Source organism: Diuraphis noxia, unplaced genomic scaffold, assembly GCF_037042655.1.
Source record: "Diuraphis noxia isolate RWA-SAM2 unplaced genomic scaffold, SU_Dnox_SAM2 contig0004, whole genome shotgun sequence".
Lineage (NCBI taxonomy): Eukaryota > Metazoa > Arthropoda > Insecta > Hemiptera > Aphididae > Diuraphis > Diuraphis noxia.
In genome coordinates this window covers 17,755,084-17,773,640 of record NW_028301714.1, presented here as the reverse complement: position 1 = coordinate 17,773,640, position 18,557 = coordinate 17,755,084, and the positions used below count along the sequence as shown (strand labels likewise).

Sequence of the window (18,557 nt, the reverse complement as noted above, 5' to 3'; positions counted from 1 at the left end):
TATAAACAAATAATTACAAAATAAATATAGATAGAAACATATATCACAACGTGCTTATAACTCAAAAGATAAAATATATGTATGTCCATTAACAAAAATCTCATTTCAAACTAAGACACAAAATATAATTAACATTTAATTATAAAATAATGTCCTCCAAGTCTTTCCAATGTCAAATATTTGTACATAGTTTATCGGTTCTAAAGAGAAACTAATTACTTACCATTGTACTTGCACAGTGTTGAACATCATGTCGAAAATATGGCTTAACTTTTATAAGATTAGAAATGGATCATATCGCTTAACTTTGTAAACAATGAACCGACGAAAAAAAATGCAATAGAATCGAAATTAAGTGATAAGAAAATAAATCAAATTTATCTCAGAACAAGTTTTGCAATTTATCTAACACGACGATATTGATATGATTAGAACTTCGCAAATGCGATATCAGATAATGATTATAGTTTTGTCTACGGTAAGTTATCCAGAAACTCTATAGCAGGTGTTAAAATACACTAAGATTACCGAAGTTACGAATTAAAATAACTAGTTGACTGTGGTTTATTAAGACATAACAATTTAAACTATATAACTACTCCAATTACAATATGGCACTATTAACAGTTAAAATGAAAAAAAAAAGTCCAAAGACAAGTACACATTTCTAAGTCAGACTTTCGTGGTGAAAATCTAAATAGGTACCTAGAGAAAATAACTAGAAAATTTATTTTAACGATTATTATTTTTTAGATATAATAAAAACGTGGGAAAGTGTCATAGAAAAACTTGTGATTGGAGCAAGTAATGCGATAAACAAAAAGTATGAATAAATGAATCTGAATCTATCTGATGATCGAACTACATAACTGAGAATAAATTCTGATAAACTGCAGCTGTACAGTTGTGTACCAAAAAACATTTAAAATAGATAAAAAATACATTGTTATTAACTATTTGAAAAATAACATTAAAATATATATGATCCTAACCACTAAAACGTATTAAATGCGACATAAGTAGACCAAATTATTTTTACTACATTATTTTATGGTAAAGCAATATTAAAAATGTATTTGTAAGACATTTGGCAAGCCATTTTAACACAGAATTAGTTGCACATCACTAATAATATAGTTCGAATCTAAATTATACATTGACATAAAGCCCAATGCCACTAGTAAACAAATTATTGAATACCTGGTACTAATCAAATTGAATAAGTATACCTACCAACAATTGAAACACGAATTAATTATTCTGATTCTATATGATAAATAAAATGTAATTTCGTGCACGTACGACATTACACAGATTTTTGTGTGCTATTTGTTAAAAATGTAATGAAATGGGAAGTCCATTACACGAACAAATTATTTGCAAGTTTTTATTTTTTTTTTTTTCATCGAATTTGGCAGAAACAAAATTTATAATTTGTTCATAAATCATCATGTAGGTTTAGGTTAGCAATTCATAAGCTTATAGACTTGTCGATTTCCGTACACCAGTAATAACTGTCAGATATTGTTAAATACCTACCTAGTACCTACTATCAACAAATTATAATAACATAGGCGGTGTATGGCATGATGAAACGAAATACCTAGTAGTAATCGTTTTCGATGCCTATATTTGAAACTCGCCGACTCGAACCATATGCATTTTTATCGATAGTAATAGGATCTAATTATTGTTCATTACAACTACTAATTTACCTTTTTACTAATCATACGTTTCGGGAAATAAAATTGAGACGAATCCCAACACATCAATTACCCAGCCATGTCTTTATAATTAATATCTCGTCCGCACCAAATCTAAATGTTAATCGCGTACCTTGACTTAAGTTATCACTGGCCAGATACCTAACTGTTTACATATTATCACATATTTACATCAATAGTAACCAGTCCCTAATTTAAGAGAGCAATACGAAAATTCGAATGAGTAGTATATAATGTGTAACTACGAATTAAACAGCGTATGCCATTAGTCAGTATAATATTATTATATTGAATATTAGCATATATTAAAATGTTTATATGCATTATTTTAGAATAAAATTTATTACATCTCTAAAAATGTTTATGCTATATTTAATAATTATAAGAACGAAAAACATTACAATTAAATATTGCTCACATATTGAGAAAAATTAAAATACCGTGAAAACGCCTACGGTAAAAAATCATGTTCTTAACATTATAAGATTAATAATAGGTCAATACACTCAAATATTAAATCCAACAACACAAGATAGAATTGAACACAAATTTCTTATGTCATACGTTTGTAAACAAAAATTTCACCAGCACACTATTTCTTCAAAACGGCATTCGAGCGTAACACCACGGTTTACTAGATGTTAATTTGTTGGTCTATTGGAAAAAAATATTGGGTGGTCTGGATTTAATACTCACAGATTGTGATGGATAATTCGATTTTTAAAGGGAAAAAATCCAACAGAAGCAACCTACTATAGAGATCTTTTATTTTACTTTATTTATATTTATTCCGTGAATATATTATGTGTTTAACAGACGTATAAATCACAAGCGATCTATTTAAAAGATGCCAAATCAATTTTTGTATCACAAGTAGCCTGTAGCGGCTGTAGCATACCAAAATCAACATGAAATGTAAGGAGATTATAACAGTTTTTTTTTCGATCAAAAATAACATTAAAAACGTTCACCGAATAAACGAAAATCTAGTAAACTGAGTTAATTAAAATGAAATCGATAATATAATGTGGGCTCCGCAAAATAACACACTCAGTAAGACTATAAACTGATCATTGATAACAATAAATAAGTCTTATTGCTACTAACTACGCAGATCAAAGCTTGATCCGCTTAAACTGTCATTCAACCATCACGCTTATTATTTGTATATTGCAATATATAATATACCTATAAATAGTAAGTATGTGTATAATGTATACATTTTTATCAAGTACAAAACGCCCATTTGAGCAAAACATTTTTCCGCCGATCATCTTTCTTTCAGCTGCGACTATTATTTTTACAATACTATACGGCCCCAAGGCCGGCCGTAGCGATTGTCGCTTGTGGTCACGAGTAAAACGACGCCCATCGCGCTCGCCTATTGGCCCGACCCACATACGCGCGACGGCGCCAGACGCTTTCTCCCCCGCCGCCGCCGCCGCCCCTTTTTCCGATGTTTTGCTCACCGAGAGAAGGACTAGTGACCGGCGGCAGCGACTTCCATAAATGTCACTAATATTACACAACTGTAAAATTAATATCTTTTTTTTATTATTATTAGATAAAATAGAATATTTACAATCAGTAATATTTGTACATACAATATGTAAATTTAGTAAATAATGAATAACATAACGTGAGTGACGTGAGGAGGGAAGCCCACCAGTGTGGATACCCTCTAACTTGGGGTATTAATATCTAAAATAAAAAAATTTAACCATGATAGTGATGATACTATACTATAACTACATGCTGGGCCGCTGGGGAATAATTTCGATTCCGATTGCTAAATATCGATACTTGTATACTACTAAACTAGCAGAATTACTTTAATTTTAACTAAGTAAAAATACCATCGACTTGTCGCATTTCAGTGTTAACGTAATTATAATGATTACACATATTAATTGCTATTAAATCATCATGGAATGACGAAACAAAAGCAAATTTGTAATTAGTTAATCACCTTAATAAACACAAATATTAATGAATTTCGTCAAAATGTAAATACGTTAAACGTTATGTTATTAAATAAAAAATGGGAGAAAATGTATAACTACTTATTTTATAATGAAGTTCAGTACGTTTCTTTGCCCCCGCTCTAAAAACAAACAACAAGAATGACCACACAAAGGAATACATTTATAAGGAGTATTCAGATAAAGTTGTTAGTTGTTCATCTTCTTTGCCTAATAAATAATAATAGATAGGTACATAGTTTTAAATTATTATAAGAAAATAAATAGAATGTTGACAATATTTTTTATTAACCAAAATTGTTTGATTAAACCATCGAGAAAAAAAATCCTTTCTTTAATTACGTATTCAAACTGACTGTAAAGGTTACAGCCCACTGACCTAAGTTATCTATCAAACGGCCAAAATCTACTTAACCAAGTCGGCCAAACATATATTTTTATACAAGTATATCATTAAACTAAGAGAGACGAGAAATCTGAAAGATGGCCAGATTATTATAATTAAATAATAATAATAACTGTAGTAATAAACGACGACGAACCTTATAAGTTAATATGCTTATGACCAATCCGTACGAAGTAGAAGTGTACGGTTTCCCTTAGCGTACACGAACAGTACCGTGAATCGTAAAAGGTCACCTGTTTCCCGCAAAACTTGGATTGCGAGATGGGAGGAGGTTGGACGAGATATATAACACGATTACGATCATTGTATTTCGTTATTGTGGTTTAACGTTCGTCGCGCGAAAGGTGTTAAAACAATTTTCCGTCCAATATATCTACACCATACTACACCGTTTAATGCGCATGGTATTATGATTAATCGGTCAAGCTAAGTGAAGAACAAGGAAGGGGACGTATACCTAAAGCCCGTTGGTTTCGTGGCTTCGTGCTCATAATATGTATATTATATTATACAACGTGGCGATTAATTACCCCGTCTGTCATCGCCGACGACGCCGGTCTTACATAATAACGTCATATTATAGGGACGACGTAAAGATTTTTTTAAGTTTACTTCAAACTGCAGTATTTCGTTATTATATAATAATTAGCGTGGAAGACATTTTCCTTTTCAATGCATGCAATTTTATGAGTATAATAGGTAACGAAGAATACAAATCTATAAGTACACATAATAAATTACAAATACGAATAATTTATTGAAAAATAATATTATAATAAAAAATCAATTTTATATACATGTATAATATATTATTTTAATTTACAAAACTTAACGTAAAAATATATCATTATATGCGTATACATCATCTACAACATATATAATAAAGTATAGTTAAAACATTAAATGACGTCATAACACTAAAGGTAACAAAATGACAATATAAAAAAAAAGAATTACCCGTTTTTTATCGGGTACAACACACGTGGGGAAATCCATCAGTTTACAATGCGAACTATCCAAGTTTCAGAAAATTGGGACTAATGGAAGTCGAGTGCACACCGTACTTGCGCGAGAGGACGCAAAAACAAATATATATACTACGTGTGCACGTCATCATGAAGCTGCACATAACAAATGGTAAAAAAAATAAAAAGGTGTCAGACATCATAGCCAGTGTGTGTGTGTGTGTGTGTGTATGTGTGCAGAGAATATATTGTAACAAAATATATTATCCTAAGCCAATATTTAAACACGTCTACGTGTACGTCGGTTATTTTGTTTAGACTCAACGGGAGGTCGGATGAGTTTATTTGCTTATAATAGTTCAGGACAGATTGGCCGTCAATATAAATCATCAGCTGTAAAAATTACGCGGATATAATATCACAATAACATCGCGGTGCTTCCTGTGCAATGTTTATAAAAAACGATCTATAATCAGGACGATCGCGAAATCGGTCGAAAAACCTAATCGTATAAACCTGTTTATCTTTTTTTTTCATCGTACGTGAAAACAATGACAAATCGTAAAGTAGTATTTAGTTTTTTTTTTATATATTTAAAAAAAACGCGATTATGCGTAGAGATTGTTATATGGTTCCTCCAGGACGTGTATAAAGTGTAAAATATTATGTACAAGAGAGCCAAGGAAAGGATCCGAAAGGAATATATATATATATATATATATATATAGAATAAATAATAACCAGTTTCACCAGTCAGATTTAAAAACGTTAGATCAGTTTTTTTTTATTACTATTATTATTATTCATCGAATGGGATAGACGTACACGTTTCATTTAAAACAAATAGAATAATTTACTCAGGAGCGCACACGCACATCACATAATGTCATTACAACGCGTGTAACCGATTTACTGGTAAGAAATACGGGCGGATTATGGGGAGCGGTGGAGTTGCCGAAATCGACTGCAGACGCAGGCCATGTAGTACGATGGAACAGTATATCACAGTTGAAAACATTTGAGAGAAAATAGAAGAGAAAACATTTGTACACGCATTAAATTGACGATCTGAGCACATCAGCCGTGACCGGGAGTAAGCGAACGCGTACACTATACTAACAGCTACTCGTAGGCACAGTACGTCAAAACATCAAATATATTATCACATATTATTTTCGATGGACAAAAATTCAATACACATTTTTCGCGCAGAATTGCAAACGTACAAAATGATCTTATTTTAATTCAGAATACGAATAATATGCATGTCGTAAATATATGGCACCTTGATGACGCCCGAACGCGACACAGTTCGAGGTCTAGCTAAACTCGGTGCACGCGAAGTTGTCTTCGAACATGTACGGGTCACCGTTGAAGTCGATTGGCGGCAGCGGATGGTCGGCGAACGGCATGAACGCCGCGGCCACGTCCACCGGGAAGTCGGCGGACAGAAGCGGCGATGGGAAACCGACGACATCGGTGGCCGACGTGGAGCACGACGACGGAGATAGCGAATAGGTCGCGGCCGCGCCCGGCAAGTCACGCAGGAACGCGGCAGAATGATGGTGGTGGTCTGTGAGGAATCCGACAGTGGACGCAGCCGAGGAGCTGCACTCGCTACCGCCGCCGCCGCCGCCACAAAGTAAGTCTGACGCGTACTCGCTGAGCAGCGAGTCCACATCGTCAGACGTCGAAGGCGACAGACAGCAACCAAGCGCGGCCAAGTGGTCGGTGGTAGTCAGTAGCGGCGCCGAAGAAGACGACATCGCTGCTGTTCCGATGAGTCCTCCTCCGCCGCCACTTATGCCTCCGCCACAGATGGTGGTCGTGGCCGCGACAATAGCTGCGGCCTCGGCGGCAGTACTAGGAGATGACGAAGACTGGGCGCTTGGCGCCGCGGTCAAGAGTCCGCTGAGCGCTGAAATGTACTTCATGGCTAGCCGGAGTGTGGTGATCTTGGTCAGCTTCTCGTTGTGCGCGTCAACCGCCAGGTGGGGTACGGCACGGCGGAGCGCTTCGAACGCTTCGTTGATCTCCCGCATACGGCTCCGCTCGCGTGCGTTAGCCGTCTTCCTCCGATACCTACAACAGTTCATAAATTATTTCTACGCCGACACGTATAAGGCTGAATGGTGAGATTGGGTGATAATCTTATATGCGTGTTGCCCGATTAAAGGTTCCTATAACGGGTGGGTATAGGTGGTAGGGGACATATAGTTATGAATATTATTTATTTCGTAGGTGTTTAATTTAAACGGCCATATAATATTTACGATTATGAATTCTAGTTTTACACTTTATAGAACAAAGGATTTAATATATATATATATATATATATATATATATATATATATATATATATTATAATATAGGTATAAAGATTCTCAATGATATTTTTAAACGGTACAGTATTCCTAACATAATTGATTAAACTGAGTTAATTTTTTTTTAATTTAACTAAAAGTAATTTTATAAACAGAATAACATTTCGATTTTACCAACTCTTGAGAAAAATAGAAAATTTTCTTTTCATTTATATATCCACATTTCATTTAAACTCTTTTTATAAATATAAATATATAATATATATATATATAACTATATTTCTTTTAAGGGCATCTTGTTCAATTCAGTTTACATTAATACATATTTAAAGTATAAACCTACAGTTTGTATATTCTAGCCATTATATAAAAATATATAATGTCATTGATGAATAAATCTAATAAGAAAACATACATATAACCATTAATCAAAGAGGTAGGTTTTATAATAATAATATTATTTATTATTTTACAATAGTTTATTAAAATTTTAAAATTGTATTTAGTTTTTTTATTTGTTAATGCAATTTATATAATAGTATTGGTTATTGGTTAATAGTTGTAAACGGAGAAATGTTTTTTGATAAATTAATGTGATGTTTTTTTTTTTTAAATTTTACCCTACTTGTATTGTATATACGCTTTTACGATATGCAACGGTTTTAAAATTTTAAAAATTTGAATAGTCAATAAAAAACTATTTTTATTCATACTATACATTTGTAAAGAGAAATATTAACATAATTTATGTATGAGTCAGATTATCCTAATAATTACCATCGTCATAATTTAATATACATATTCTCATTTTTTAATGTTATTCACGATGACTAGTAAAATAAAACGAGCGTGTTAATGTAGTACCTACTATCGGTGGTTTAGAATTTTTCACAGAAATCGAAAGCCAACATATTTTTTAAATAATAGTACACGAGTGACAAAGCATGTTCGAATATTTATTTACGAAAGGGCGTCGAAGTGGTGTTTTGTGGGTTTTGGTTTTATAAACGACTTAAAATTTCTTTGGAACATTCGATTGTAAAAAAAAACAAATTAAACACATATTGCTGCTGCATTAATATGCGCCCACCCCGAATTCATTTAAAATATCAAACCAATATCCATAAATAACATGCCAAGGGCGTAACTCTAGCAAACCCAAAATTATAAGATCACATTACCTAATCTTGATAAATGAATACATTCAATTAATATAAGAGTCAAATTAATTAATTTTTTTTTAAATCAGGTCTGTTGAATAAAATTAAAAAGTATTATTTTTGTCATCAAAAAACAGATATAATAAAAAAAGGAAGGAAACAATATTATAACTATGATGGCTTTAGTTTAAACAAAAAACACTTTAACTATATAATAACGACGTTAAACCGATTTGCAAACGATGCCTATCTTACGAGGATCCTAATTTAAGCATATTATTACGGGTACTGTAGTACCTTGGTTACTCCTACAGTTGTAAATGTATATTCGATCGTAATAATTCACCGCCCTCGGGCGCGGTGTTTCTTAATGTATTTGGCGATTAGTTTTTTTCGATATAGGTCAAACTAAAAAAGTTATATAAGGAATTTTTAAACAATATATAATTATCTACTTTATTAATTTGATTTTTTTTTTTCATAAAGAAGTTAAAAATTATAGTTATTTTATAACAAAAAAATATATTTATATGTTAAGTATTAGCACAAAATTATTTGAATTTGGTAAATTGAAAATTTTATTTGAATAATTAATTTAGTTTCCCAATAAAAAATCATTTATGCTCATGAAGAAATCATAAAAAATATTATTAAGTATGCAAACATATTTCTATGCAAATATTTATTTTTATATCTCAATAAAAATATATTAATACGTCTAGGATGCTTCGAAAATATGAAAACATTATCATTTATCATCCTCATTATTTCTAGTTATTATTTTAACGAATTTGTAAAAATAAAATTTAGAACTAATATTTGTTTTTAAATTTCAGTCACGTTAAAAAATTCTTTCGTTATCAAATATAATAATGAAACCGAAAATTTTTTTACCAAACTTATCTGATAGAAGCATAGAAAATAAACTACAAGCAAATTATCGATTGAAAAAAATGTAGGTACCTATATTATCATCGCTAAGACGCTGATACTACTAGTTATGTTTTTTTTATTTAAAAAAAAAAAAAAAGCTAAAAGAAATCTTAACGTCAGCCACAAAAATTAACTACAACTTTCTTAACCAGGGCCAAAAAACCCCGAATACGCAGACAAAAAACAAAAAAATATTTAGTCGACAGAATAATTTAATACGACTTACCTGCTGAGAGGCTTAGGCTTCTGACGCCGTTTGGTAGATCGACCGCGAGTTGATGGTTTCCAACTGTCTTCGTGATCCTCGTCGGGTTCTTCACGTTTTAGTGAAGCCCTCGGTCGTAGAGAGTATTTTTCCTGCGCTTTTTCCGGTAAAGGCAGCGCACTATTGTTGTTCGCATCGAACTCAGCCATTTTCACGAATCGTTAGGAATTAAATAAAATCGATTTGAAAAAAAAATCTTTATCTGATTCGAAAAATAAAACACTTCTTCACTGCAAATGACAGTCAAAATTCATCGCTGAACGTGCGCAAAATCGATCGTTTGATCGTTAAGTTACTACACATCACCACAGACTCACGGCGGTGAGAACTCGCGCGTTGACGGCGTACGACGTCCGACTGGACTGGAGTAGCGCGGCACCGGTCGTTCAAGTCTCTCGTAAGAGGCTCACGAGACAAGACTGCTGTGCAGCGGCGACGGACCGATCTCTACCGGCCGTCCAAATGCTGGGCTTGCTGCAGAGGACACGCGCTTGACAAGCCCCCTCCTCTCATAAACGCGATATACGTTGCCGCGCGTGTGGACTATTATAATAATAATAACAACAATAATAATAATACACACGCGCTGCCCCCGCGACACCCAAAATATAATAATAATAATAAAAAACCGGACCCATTATTTATGTTTCCCTTTTCTTGTATGCCTAGTCTTCGTCTCTATTTCTTTCTCTATGTCTATCTCTGTCTTTGTCGATGTTACACTTCGACATAATTATCGGTAACTACTCTCTCACACAGTCATCACAACTCTTTCTTTCCATGTATACCTATAGATAATTATACTCATAGATATTAATATATGAGGACAAAAAACATAGGATATTAACAATAATTCCCATTTTTTTTGCTGCATTACTTTATCAAATATTATCGTCTCGGTTTATCGAGGATCGAGTTTCTATTTCCAAGTGCCTATGTCATACATTATAGTCATTATACGAAATAATACATGAAAAACTTCATTTTTTACCAATCACGCCTGAGCTGTGGAATTAAAATGTTTGTGTGTTTTATTGTTATCTTCTTATCATTCAAATACAACATAAACAAAAAGAATTATCATTTCATACTAACAATTGAGTTTGGTAAAAACGTAGTAAGCTATGGTGCACTATAATATTATATTATATCCAAATAAATTTTTTTTCTAATTATATTTTTCAATTATGCTTTTTAAATAAAGTGATTGAACAATCTGAATTAACTTAAAGCTAACTAAGCTTTCAGATTTTTCTTTTTTTTTGAAATATTTCCAAATTGTTAACGATCATGGTAGTTGATGAATAAAAAATAATTAAGTACTGCTGTTGATTATATTCAGTTAACACGGTGAAAATTAATATGAATAATGAAGTTGTTTTTAAAATAATAAGATCTCCATGACAAACACGTTTTGTTTAAATTTTTTTTTAAACTAAGTCCATATACATATTTATAGTTTTATTTTATTTAAAAGGACGCCACACCCGCATGTGTTGTCTCCGTCGTACAAGTGCGTAGCATAGCAAATTTTACGCTCGATAGATCACGTTTAGCTTCGTTAGTTGAAAATTTAGAATAAATTGCCCTTTTATAAAAATTAAAGGCAATCTAGGGCATCTTATGGGCTTTTAATTATATTTGAAGATATGCAAATATATATATGTGTCGTCCACTTAAAAGATACAAACATATTTAGGCATTTAACGTAGTTTTTAAATTCTGAGTGGATAACATATTAAATAACATAAAAATGTATTTAAGATAATTAACATTGTCGGGTTGTAAAAAAGAAAACGTAAAACATGAGCTGCTATCTAGTGATCGAACACTGTACCAACAGTTTTTATGCTAAGAATATAGTATACCTATTCTATCAACAGCCGAGACTGCTGAGTTACGAGCATTTTAAAATTTTACTAATATTACAATTTTAAATTAAAACATCGAAAAAAACCGATCGGGATAACATAAAAAAAGGTTCTTACCTAATAGTTAATTAATAGTTCACTTTTATATAAAAACTAACAACACGTTATTGAAAATGATGAACAAAATTTGTCGTCATATTTGTAAACACAAAGACAACGCAAGCGAGTATGAAGTCCTCTATGAACAACATTTACAGGTCCAGGACAGTGGGTATAAAACCCAATGGGCAGTGAGCATTATACAATAAATTCAATATTATAAACTTCTGTTATATCTAAATAGTAAATTCAAATCCCCTACGACAATCAAAAATGCACTTAAACCACACTACGCTTTGAAAAGTAAATCCATTAGACATCTATTATACGGCATTGTACCGTTCCAATCGATGAATGGACAAAATCAAAATCATTGAAAGCAAATAAGACAGATATGGTGGTCGTAGGTTACTTATTAATAAGACTATAAGCTAAACATAATGTAAGAGTCTATTTATGTATGATTTATAAATAATTATTCACGAAAAAAAAAAATAGTAAAATAATTTACATTCAGAAACGCCCGTAAATAAAATAAAAAATGAATGTAATATATAATAACCGTGGGCAGAATTATATGGTCTGTGGGTATGAATTTTTCTCTTACTATTTTATTAAATCAATATTCTTCAATTATATGATATACACAATGCATAATAATGTAACCGATATAACTTTTGGCCTTGACGTCAAACAATTATTTATGAAAAAGTATGAAATAAAACAGATTATGGCAACGCAAAATAAGTTTGAAGATTGATACCCGCAACATTTTAATACTCGATTTTAAAACAAATGTTTACTTAGGGGCTTAAAAAATTTGTCATACTCACACAGTAGAGCTCAAAACTAGATAACCTCTTAGTAAAACTGTATTTTATGTGGCAAATATCTAAATACCATCTTATATTACACATTCGACATTCGTTATATTATAACTTTATAAGCTTTGAAACAGATCATGCCATGACATCCCGTTTAGTTTCTATTGACAGTTCCACACAAACTTTACGTTATAGTCGTTATTTTTTTTTTCAAAATCAAGTTCAACAATAAACAAAACAAGTTTTAATTATAAACGTTAATCGGGTAATTCGGGTGACGAACTAGAGTGCAGGGCAGGAGTTTACCATGAAGGTCTCAAAAAATAAAACCAAAACTTTTAAGAAACCCGTTTTCACCAACGATCGATATCTACATCACCCGTAATAAGTACGAAGCGCATACATATTATTAAATACTCAGACGTTCGTGATACACATGACTATGTGAGCTCGCACATAGAGAGTAGGTCATAGTGGGCACGGCAGCGCGTCGTTGTTGGTCGTAGGCCGTGTTCGTTTCCGGACCGCGTAGTATTTATTATATTATTATGAATGAAACACGCGAGAGAGGTGTTGCAGCCGTTGCGTAATATTTTAATCGCTCGCGCGCGCTTCGTAAGAATAACATTTACAGCACGCGCCGAAAAGTGGCAACTATGACGACGACGAACCACCTACTCTATCTCATCAACACTCAACCCCACCGAATTTCCGGTAATGACGATTATATTATATGATAGTATAATATTCATATACCGTCATCGTCAAAACACGTTCGTATAACACTATTATTATACATGTAGGTACAACGCAGGTAATAATAATTATCACGGTCGACGACTTCCGGTGAACGCGCGGCAACGGTGGTGCCAAGACGTACAACGCGCAGAGACCGAGCGAAAATGCAAAAACGTTGCGTGGGACGACAGAACAGCGCCCAAATAATCTTAACCGCCCACCAACAGCGGCAACGGCTGCACAGAACAGCCTTGGCGCCACTGTCGTTTTCCCGTCAATGAAACGCGTCCCGGCGTGTTGCACACGCGCGATGCTTCGCTTATACAAAATACCTCATTTTTTATTTTTAGCTCACACCTGCGCCCAATAGTTCGAAGAATTTTGAGTTAATCATCACACGGTCACAACGATATAATTAAATTATTACATATATTAATTGTATAATAAACACCTACACCACTGACATTGTTACAACGTATTGATTACCTAAATAAATATAAAGTACCTATATTTTCACATTCTCATCCAACATTAAAGAAATTACTTATTATATAATAGGCATGTATTAATATGTATTCTAACGTAAGCATAATTATTGTGGAGAAAAGTGTTATAAATGAATAATGATTCAGTGAAGTAAGTAGGTACTATGTTAGTTTATTGTAGGTACAACAGTTGCAAACTATGTTTGCCAAGTATTTGGTTAGCATTTATAAAAAAATAAATTAAATATTTTTTATACAGTTATCATTAAATTTCCTATTCAAAGATTATAAAAAGAAACAAAACTGTATTTAAAGGATATTTTAACAAAAAATATATATATGCAACTCTATAATAGCACCTAAGCCTTAATGAACTGTATTTCAATCAAAAATATAATTATATAATTACCAAACTTTAGATGGCTGTACTTAACCATAAAATGTATAGTATACAGATGAATCAACAATCAAATTTTTTAGAAATCAGTCCAACCAAAAATAGTTACAAAAATCAGTTAATTTTTTTGCTTTTGCAATACAACTAAATCAATGCTACAATGCTTTACAATTTTAAAATTATCATAAGAAATGTATTGGTTAAAACGAGAAATAGATCTTAATAATTTTATTGAAAATGTATAATATAGTCAATACATTATATGTTTAGAAAGCATACCAGGTAAAAATATTTGGGGTTTTCAGTAGGTAAATATAGGTACATTTATAGTTGATTACATTATATATTGTTATAGTAAAAACTTAAATTTGTAAAATGTTATTTCGGGTATATAATGTTATTATGTTTGATTCAAAGTTTACTTTTTTAGTACTACAATTTCATAAGCCCAAGATTATTGATGTAAATTTCTGAATAGTACCCATACATTTTCTGATATAAGATACTATTGCTGATATTTTTTACTAGTATTTTCGTTTGATTCAATTGTTTAATAATGGTTTAAAAAATTATAATTCAATGTATGATTTATAAGTTTTTTTTTGCAAAAATGTCTGTTACATCATCAAGTTTAAATTGCAATTCGCAGTCATCTGCACTAACACCATTGTTAGAACATTCAAGCGTTCGTATATTAGATATCGATGCATTTTGAATTGTTTTCCAAATCTAACCACACGATGCTCATTTTATAACAAACGCGTTCCATGTATTTATGAATCAGAAATTCAGAATCATAAGTTATAATTTGTATTTATTTACATTTTTTACAATTTTAAATTCTAATTTTGGGTATTTTTTTATTCTATAGATCATTTTAGGATTATTGAGGCTTTAGGTATAAAAAGTTTTGGAATCTAAAATTTGAATTCGAAATTTTATTTTATGATTTCTACAAGCTTTTACATATTTTTACATAAATTGAACAAATCATAGTAATTTACTGTACAGATCAATAATAATCTCAAACGATAGGTATACAAAAAATCATTTCAGGCATATGGAAATAATTGTTTTTTCAAATTAAAGAAATCTAAAACGATCAGTTCTACCTGTAAAACGGTTTTAATATCAAAATGTAGGTATATTATGATTTAGGTATACCAAATTTGTATAAGTATTTGTTACGAAATTATTAAAAATAAAAAATAAATATAATGAATTTTCTTAGTACATTTGAATAATATACCTTTGCATAAAAGCATTTTGTTTAGGACATTAAAATCCAAAGCCTTATTGTGTAATGTAATTTACAAAAAAATTATTAACAATATTAACAGTTTTAATTTATTCTGTTATTATACTAAGAAGTCATTTTTAAATAAGTTTTATCTTTTAACTGTGATAGTAGTGAACGATATTTTATTTTAAAATCTAAAAATATTTTATAATAAGAGGGCTCGCAAGAATTTGATAAAATTATTATTATTATTTTTTTTTTTTTTTGGCTCCTGAGGGGGTTCGTCTTACGTCCCTACAGATGGGGAGACTCTCTATAATATAAAGAATTACATGTTTTATTAATAGTGAGATGTTTATATTAAGAATCTTATAATGTATATACTCATTAGTCATTACCCAATACATATACTATAAAGTATCAATTGATAATAGACATTACAAACTAATATAGATATATTATGAATTATAAATTACAAATTACAAAAGAGACTAGACCGGAATCGTTGAAGTACGTTTACTTTTTTTATACTTATACATAACATATATGAAATATATGAATATAATATATAATATAGATATAAATATAAATTAATGAACATTTATATCGATCGGCAGTCGTTGAGCAACAGCAATTTTACGTCATCCGGTCTGCGGTTATCGCAGTCGTCGCCTTGTTCCATATAGTAATTTGAATAGGACACTATACAACTACAGGTACTAGTGTACCACCTACTCGTAACTCGTAAGTATCACTGAACTCAAGGCAACCAGTAATAGACATTTATTATGGGTACGTCATAAATCCCTCTTAAAATTTAATCATGTAATATATTACAATACAATTTTTAATATTACTTCATACAACATTCACTCATTCATGAATTCATGAATGAACTCTCTCTGATGCCCACTATAAAATATACACTCAGAAAAAAGTCGTTTTGTATTCTAATAAAACTATTTTCATAATTTATTGTCTTTTGATTTTCATAGACAAAAATTAACCAATACTAATAGTCATTAACAATTAAAAATATTTAACTGTGTTTATCGGTAAATTATGTATTTTTATAAATAGCTTAATTTAATACAATCATTACAACTTACAAGCAATATTAAAATTACAAAGTGGACTCACAATTAATTCCAAAAAAGAAATTCATGGAAAAGTTTACCAACATTATGAAACTAATTTTTATCATCATAAAATAAGTTATTATAATATTATTAAAATAATTATAATAAGTAATAAAAAAGGTAGGTAATTATTTAGTAAATAATTCATAATAGAAACCATCGGTATTTGTATATGACATAAGAGACTTTATGACTGTTTATAAATTAATATTATGCAATATATTTTAATTTGTAACTATTGTTACTGCTAAAATTTAGTGTTCACCGACTCCAAATTATTTCGTCCATAAAATTAATTATTTTAATCTAAAATCATAACTTACAAGTTATAACAGTTTAAAATGTATCGGATGTGTTTAAAAAAATGAAATTTAGTTTGAAATGATCAAATTATTATATTTTGTAAAATTAAAAGGAAAACTTTAAATGTCTTTGAATAAAACCAATAATTTCAGAACAAAATTGAATTTATAGGAAATGAGGCCATGTTACATATTACCATATTGCCATACCTACTCATATTCAATTGTACCTATTAGAATTATGTTAAGAAATTAAGTTTGGTATAATTCATTTTTATATTCATTAACTGATATAAATAGTATATTAATTGATACATTCTGATTGTGATAAGGTCGAGTTTTATGAATGTATGATATAAATCGTGGGTTACCGCCCGATCTATTTCATTGCTGTACAAACTAACCTAATGGTTGGAGACTAAAAAATAATTACAATAATATAGGTATTGGACGGTATTAAAATAATATTATTGTATAGGTAAAACGTATTTCTAAAAGATGGTGAAAAAAATAGAAAAAGTAAACCGAAGAAAAAATAATATAGCTTCTCCCAGAGAAAAGATGACGTGTCAAAAGTGTGTGTGTGTAGTTTTTATACCTTCTACGCGCGCGTCACGATGAGTCCTCGGTATTCGTTATTATAATATACCCATCATAACATTACATGAATAGAAAAATATTTCGACATTTAAATAGAAATGAAAATAAATAAATGTTATTGTAAAGCTACCACCGCCGTCTATTGAAACTTGAGACCTCGTGGCACGACGATTTGTTTTGACTCTTTGGTGCAAGCCACGCATCAACTGCCACCACCCTCCGACCATAATTATTGTGAAAACACCAACGGAGAAGAAAAGCATCGACTGCGACACTACAACCGTGGCTGACGAAGAGGAATGTCTATCGCTTATGTTTGTTTATTGTGCGCGCCGAGTTCTGGGTAGGTACTTCTTTTAAAATGTTAATTCTCATAATATTATCCTAACTAGAAACCGACATAATATTATTACACTACTAATGCATTTAACAATTTTAAAACAGCAATTATAAAAACTGTACAATTAGTAACCAACCAACAGCAACATGGTATATTTCTTAGTTTGGATTACGCATTTATACATTTATACCACATTATAATACATAACATATTTTTTTTATGTGACAATCATTTACAATTTTATAAATATAATAGACAACTTATAAGTACTTAAAGATCATCTTCTAATATATATGTTTTATTTTTATTTTAAAGCCTAGCTAAGGGTTTTAACAGACTCAGTATTTTAATTTAGTATATATAATAAGCAATATTACCATATGTGAAAATAAATGTAGCACTAAAGACTCATCAGTTGAATATAAATAAGAAAAATATAAAAATATTGAATTTATTTATGAAAGTAGTAATAAAATGCAAAAATATAGTTTTAAGTTGTATAAAAATAAATTATTATTATTTAAATCAAGTCTCACTAACACATTCACTTTTGTTAAGTATATATTGGCATTTATACAGTGAAAGATTAGGGTACCTGGGTTTCCCTCAAATTATCAAAAGAGGCAATCAAATTTTAAGCCAGATGGGATATAACTTTAATCTAAAAAAAATAATGCATATGTTATATAAATATACAGCATAGTATACTTTAATTAATTTTCATCTTTACATTAATGTGTATATTTGTCGTTTAAAATAATTA

The 18,557-nt window shown here is 30.7% G+C and overlaps 2 protein-coding genes across 6 annotated transcripts in view; both read right to left on the bottom strand.

Moving 5' to 3' along the window:
- Nucleotides 1–18,557, bottom strand: part of LOC107166486 (uncharacterized) — a 155,090-nt gene that overhangs the window by 123,497 nt on the left and 13,036 nt on the right. The window lies entirely within an intron of this gene.
- Nucleotides 4,846–10,205, bottom strand: LOC107166491 (uncharacterized). The gene is made up of 2 exons (XM_015515179.2): nucleotides 9,721–10,205; nucleotides 4,846–7,159 (listed from the first exon to the last, which is right to left on the bottom strand). Exons 1-2 carry the CDS (start codon nucleotides 9,906–9,908, stop codon nucleotides 6,397–6,399), a joined length of 951 nt encoding a protein of 316 aa, XP_015370665.1. The 5' UTR covers nucleotides 9,909–10,205; the 3' UTR covers nucleotides 4,846–6,396.

What these genes read in the sequence shown, in the direction of transcription:
- LOC107166491 (XM_015515179.2), bottom strand. Translation starts at nt 9,908, where the DNA reads ATGGCTGAGTTCGATGCGAACAACAATAGTGCGCTGCCTTTACCGGAA. An exon ending in AAGCCTAAGCCTCTCAGCAG is followed by an intron (nt 7,160 to 9,720) that starts GTAAGTCGTATT and finishes GAACTGTTGTAG; the next exon opens with GTATCGGAGGAAGACGGCTA.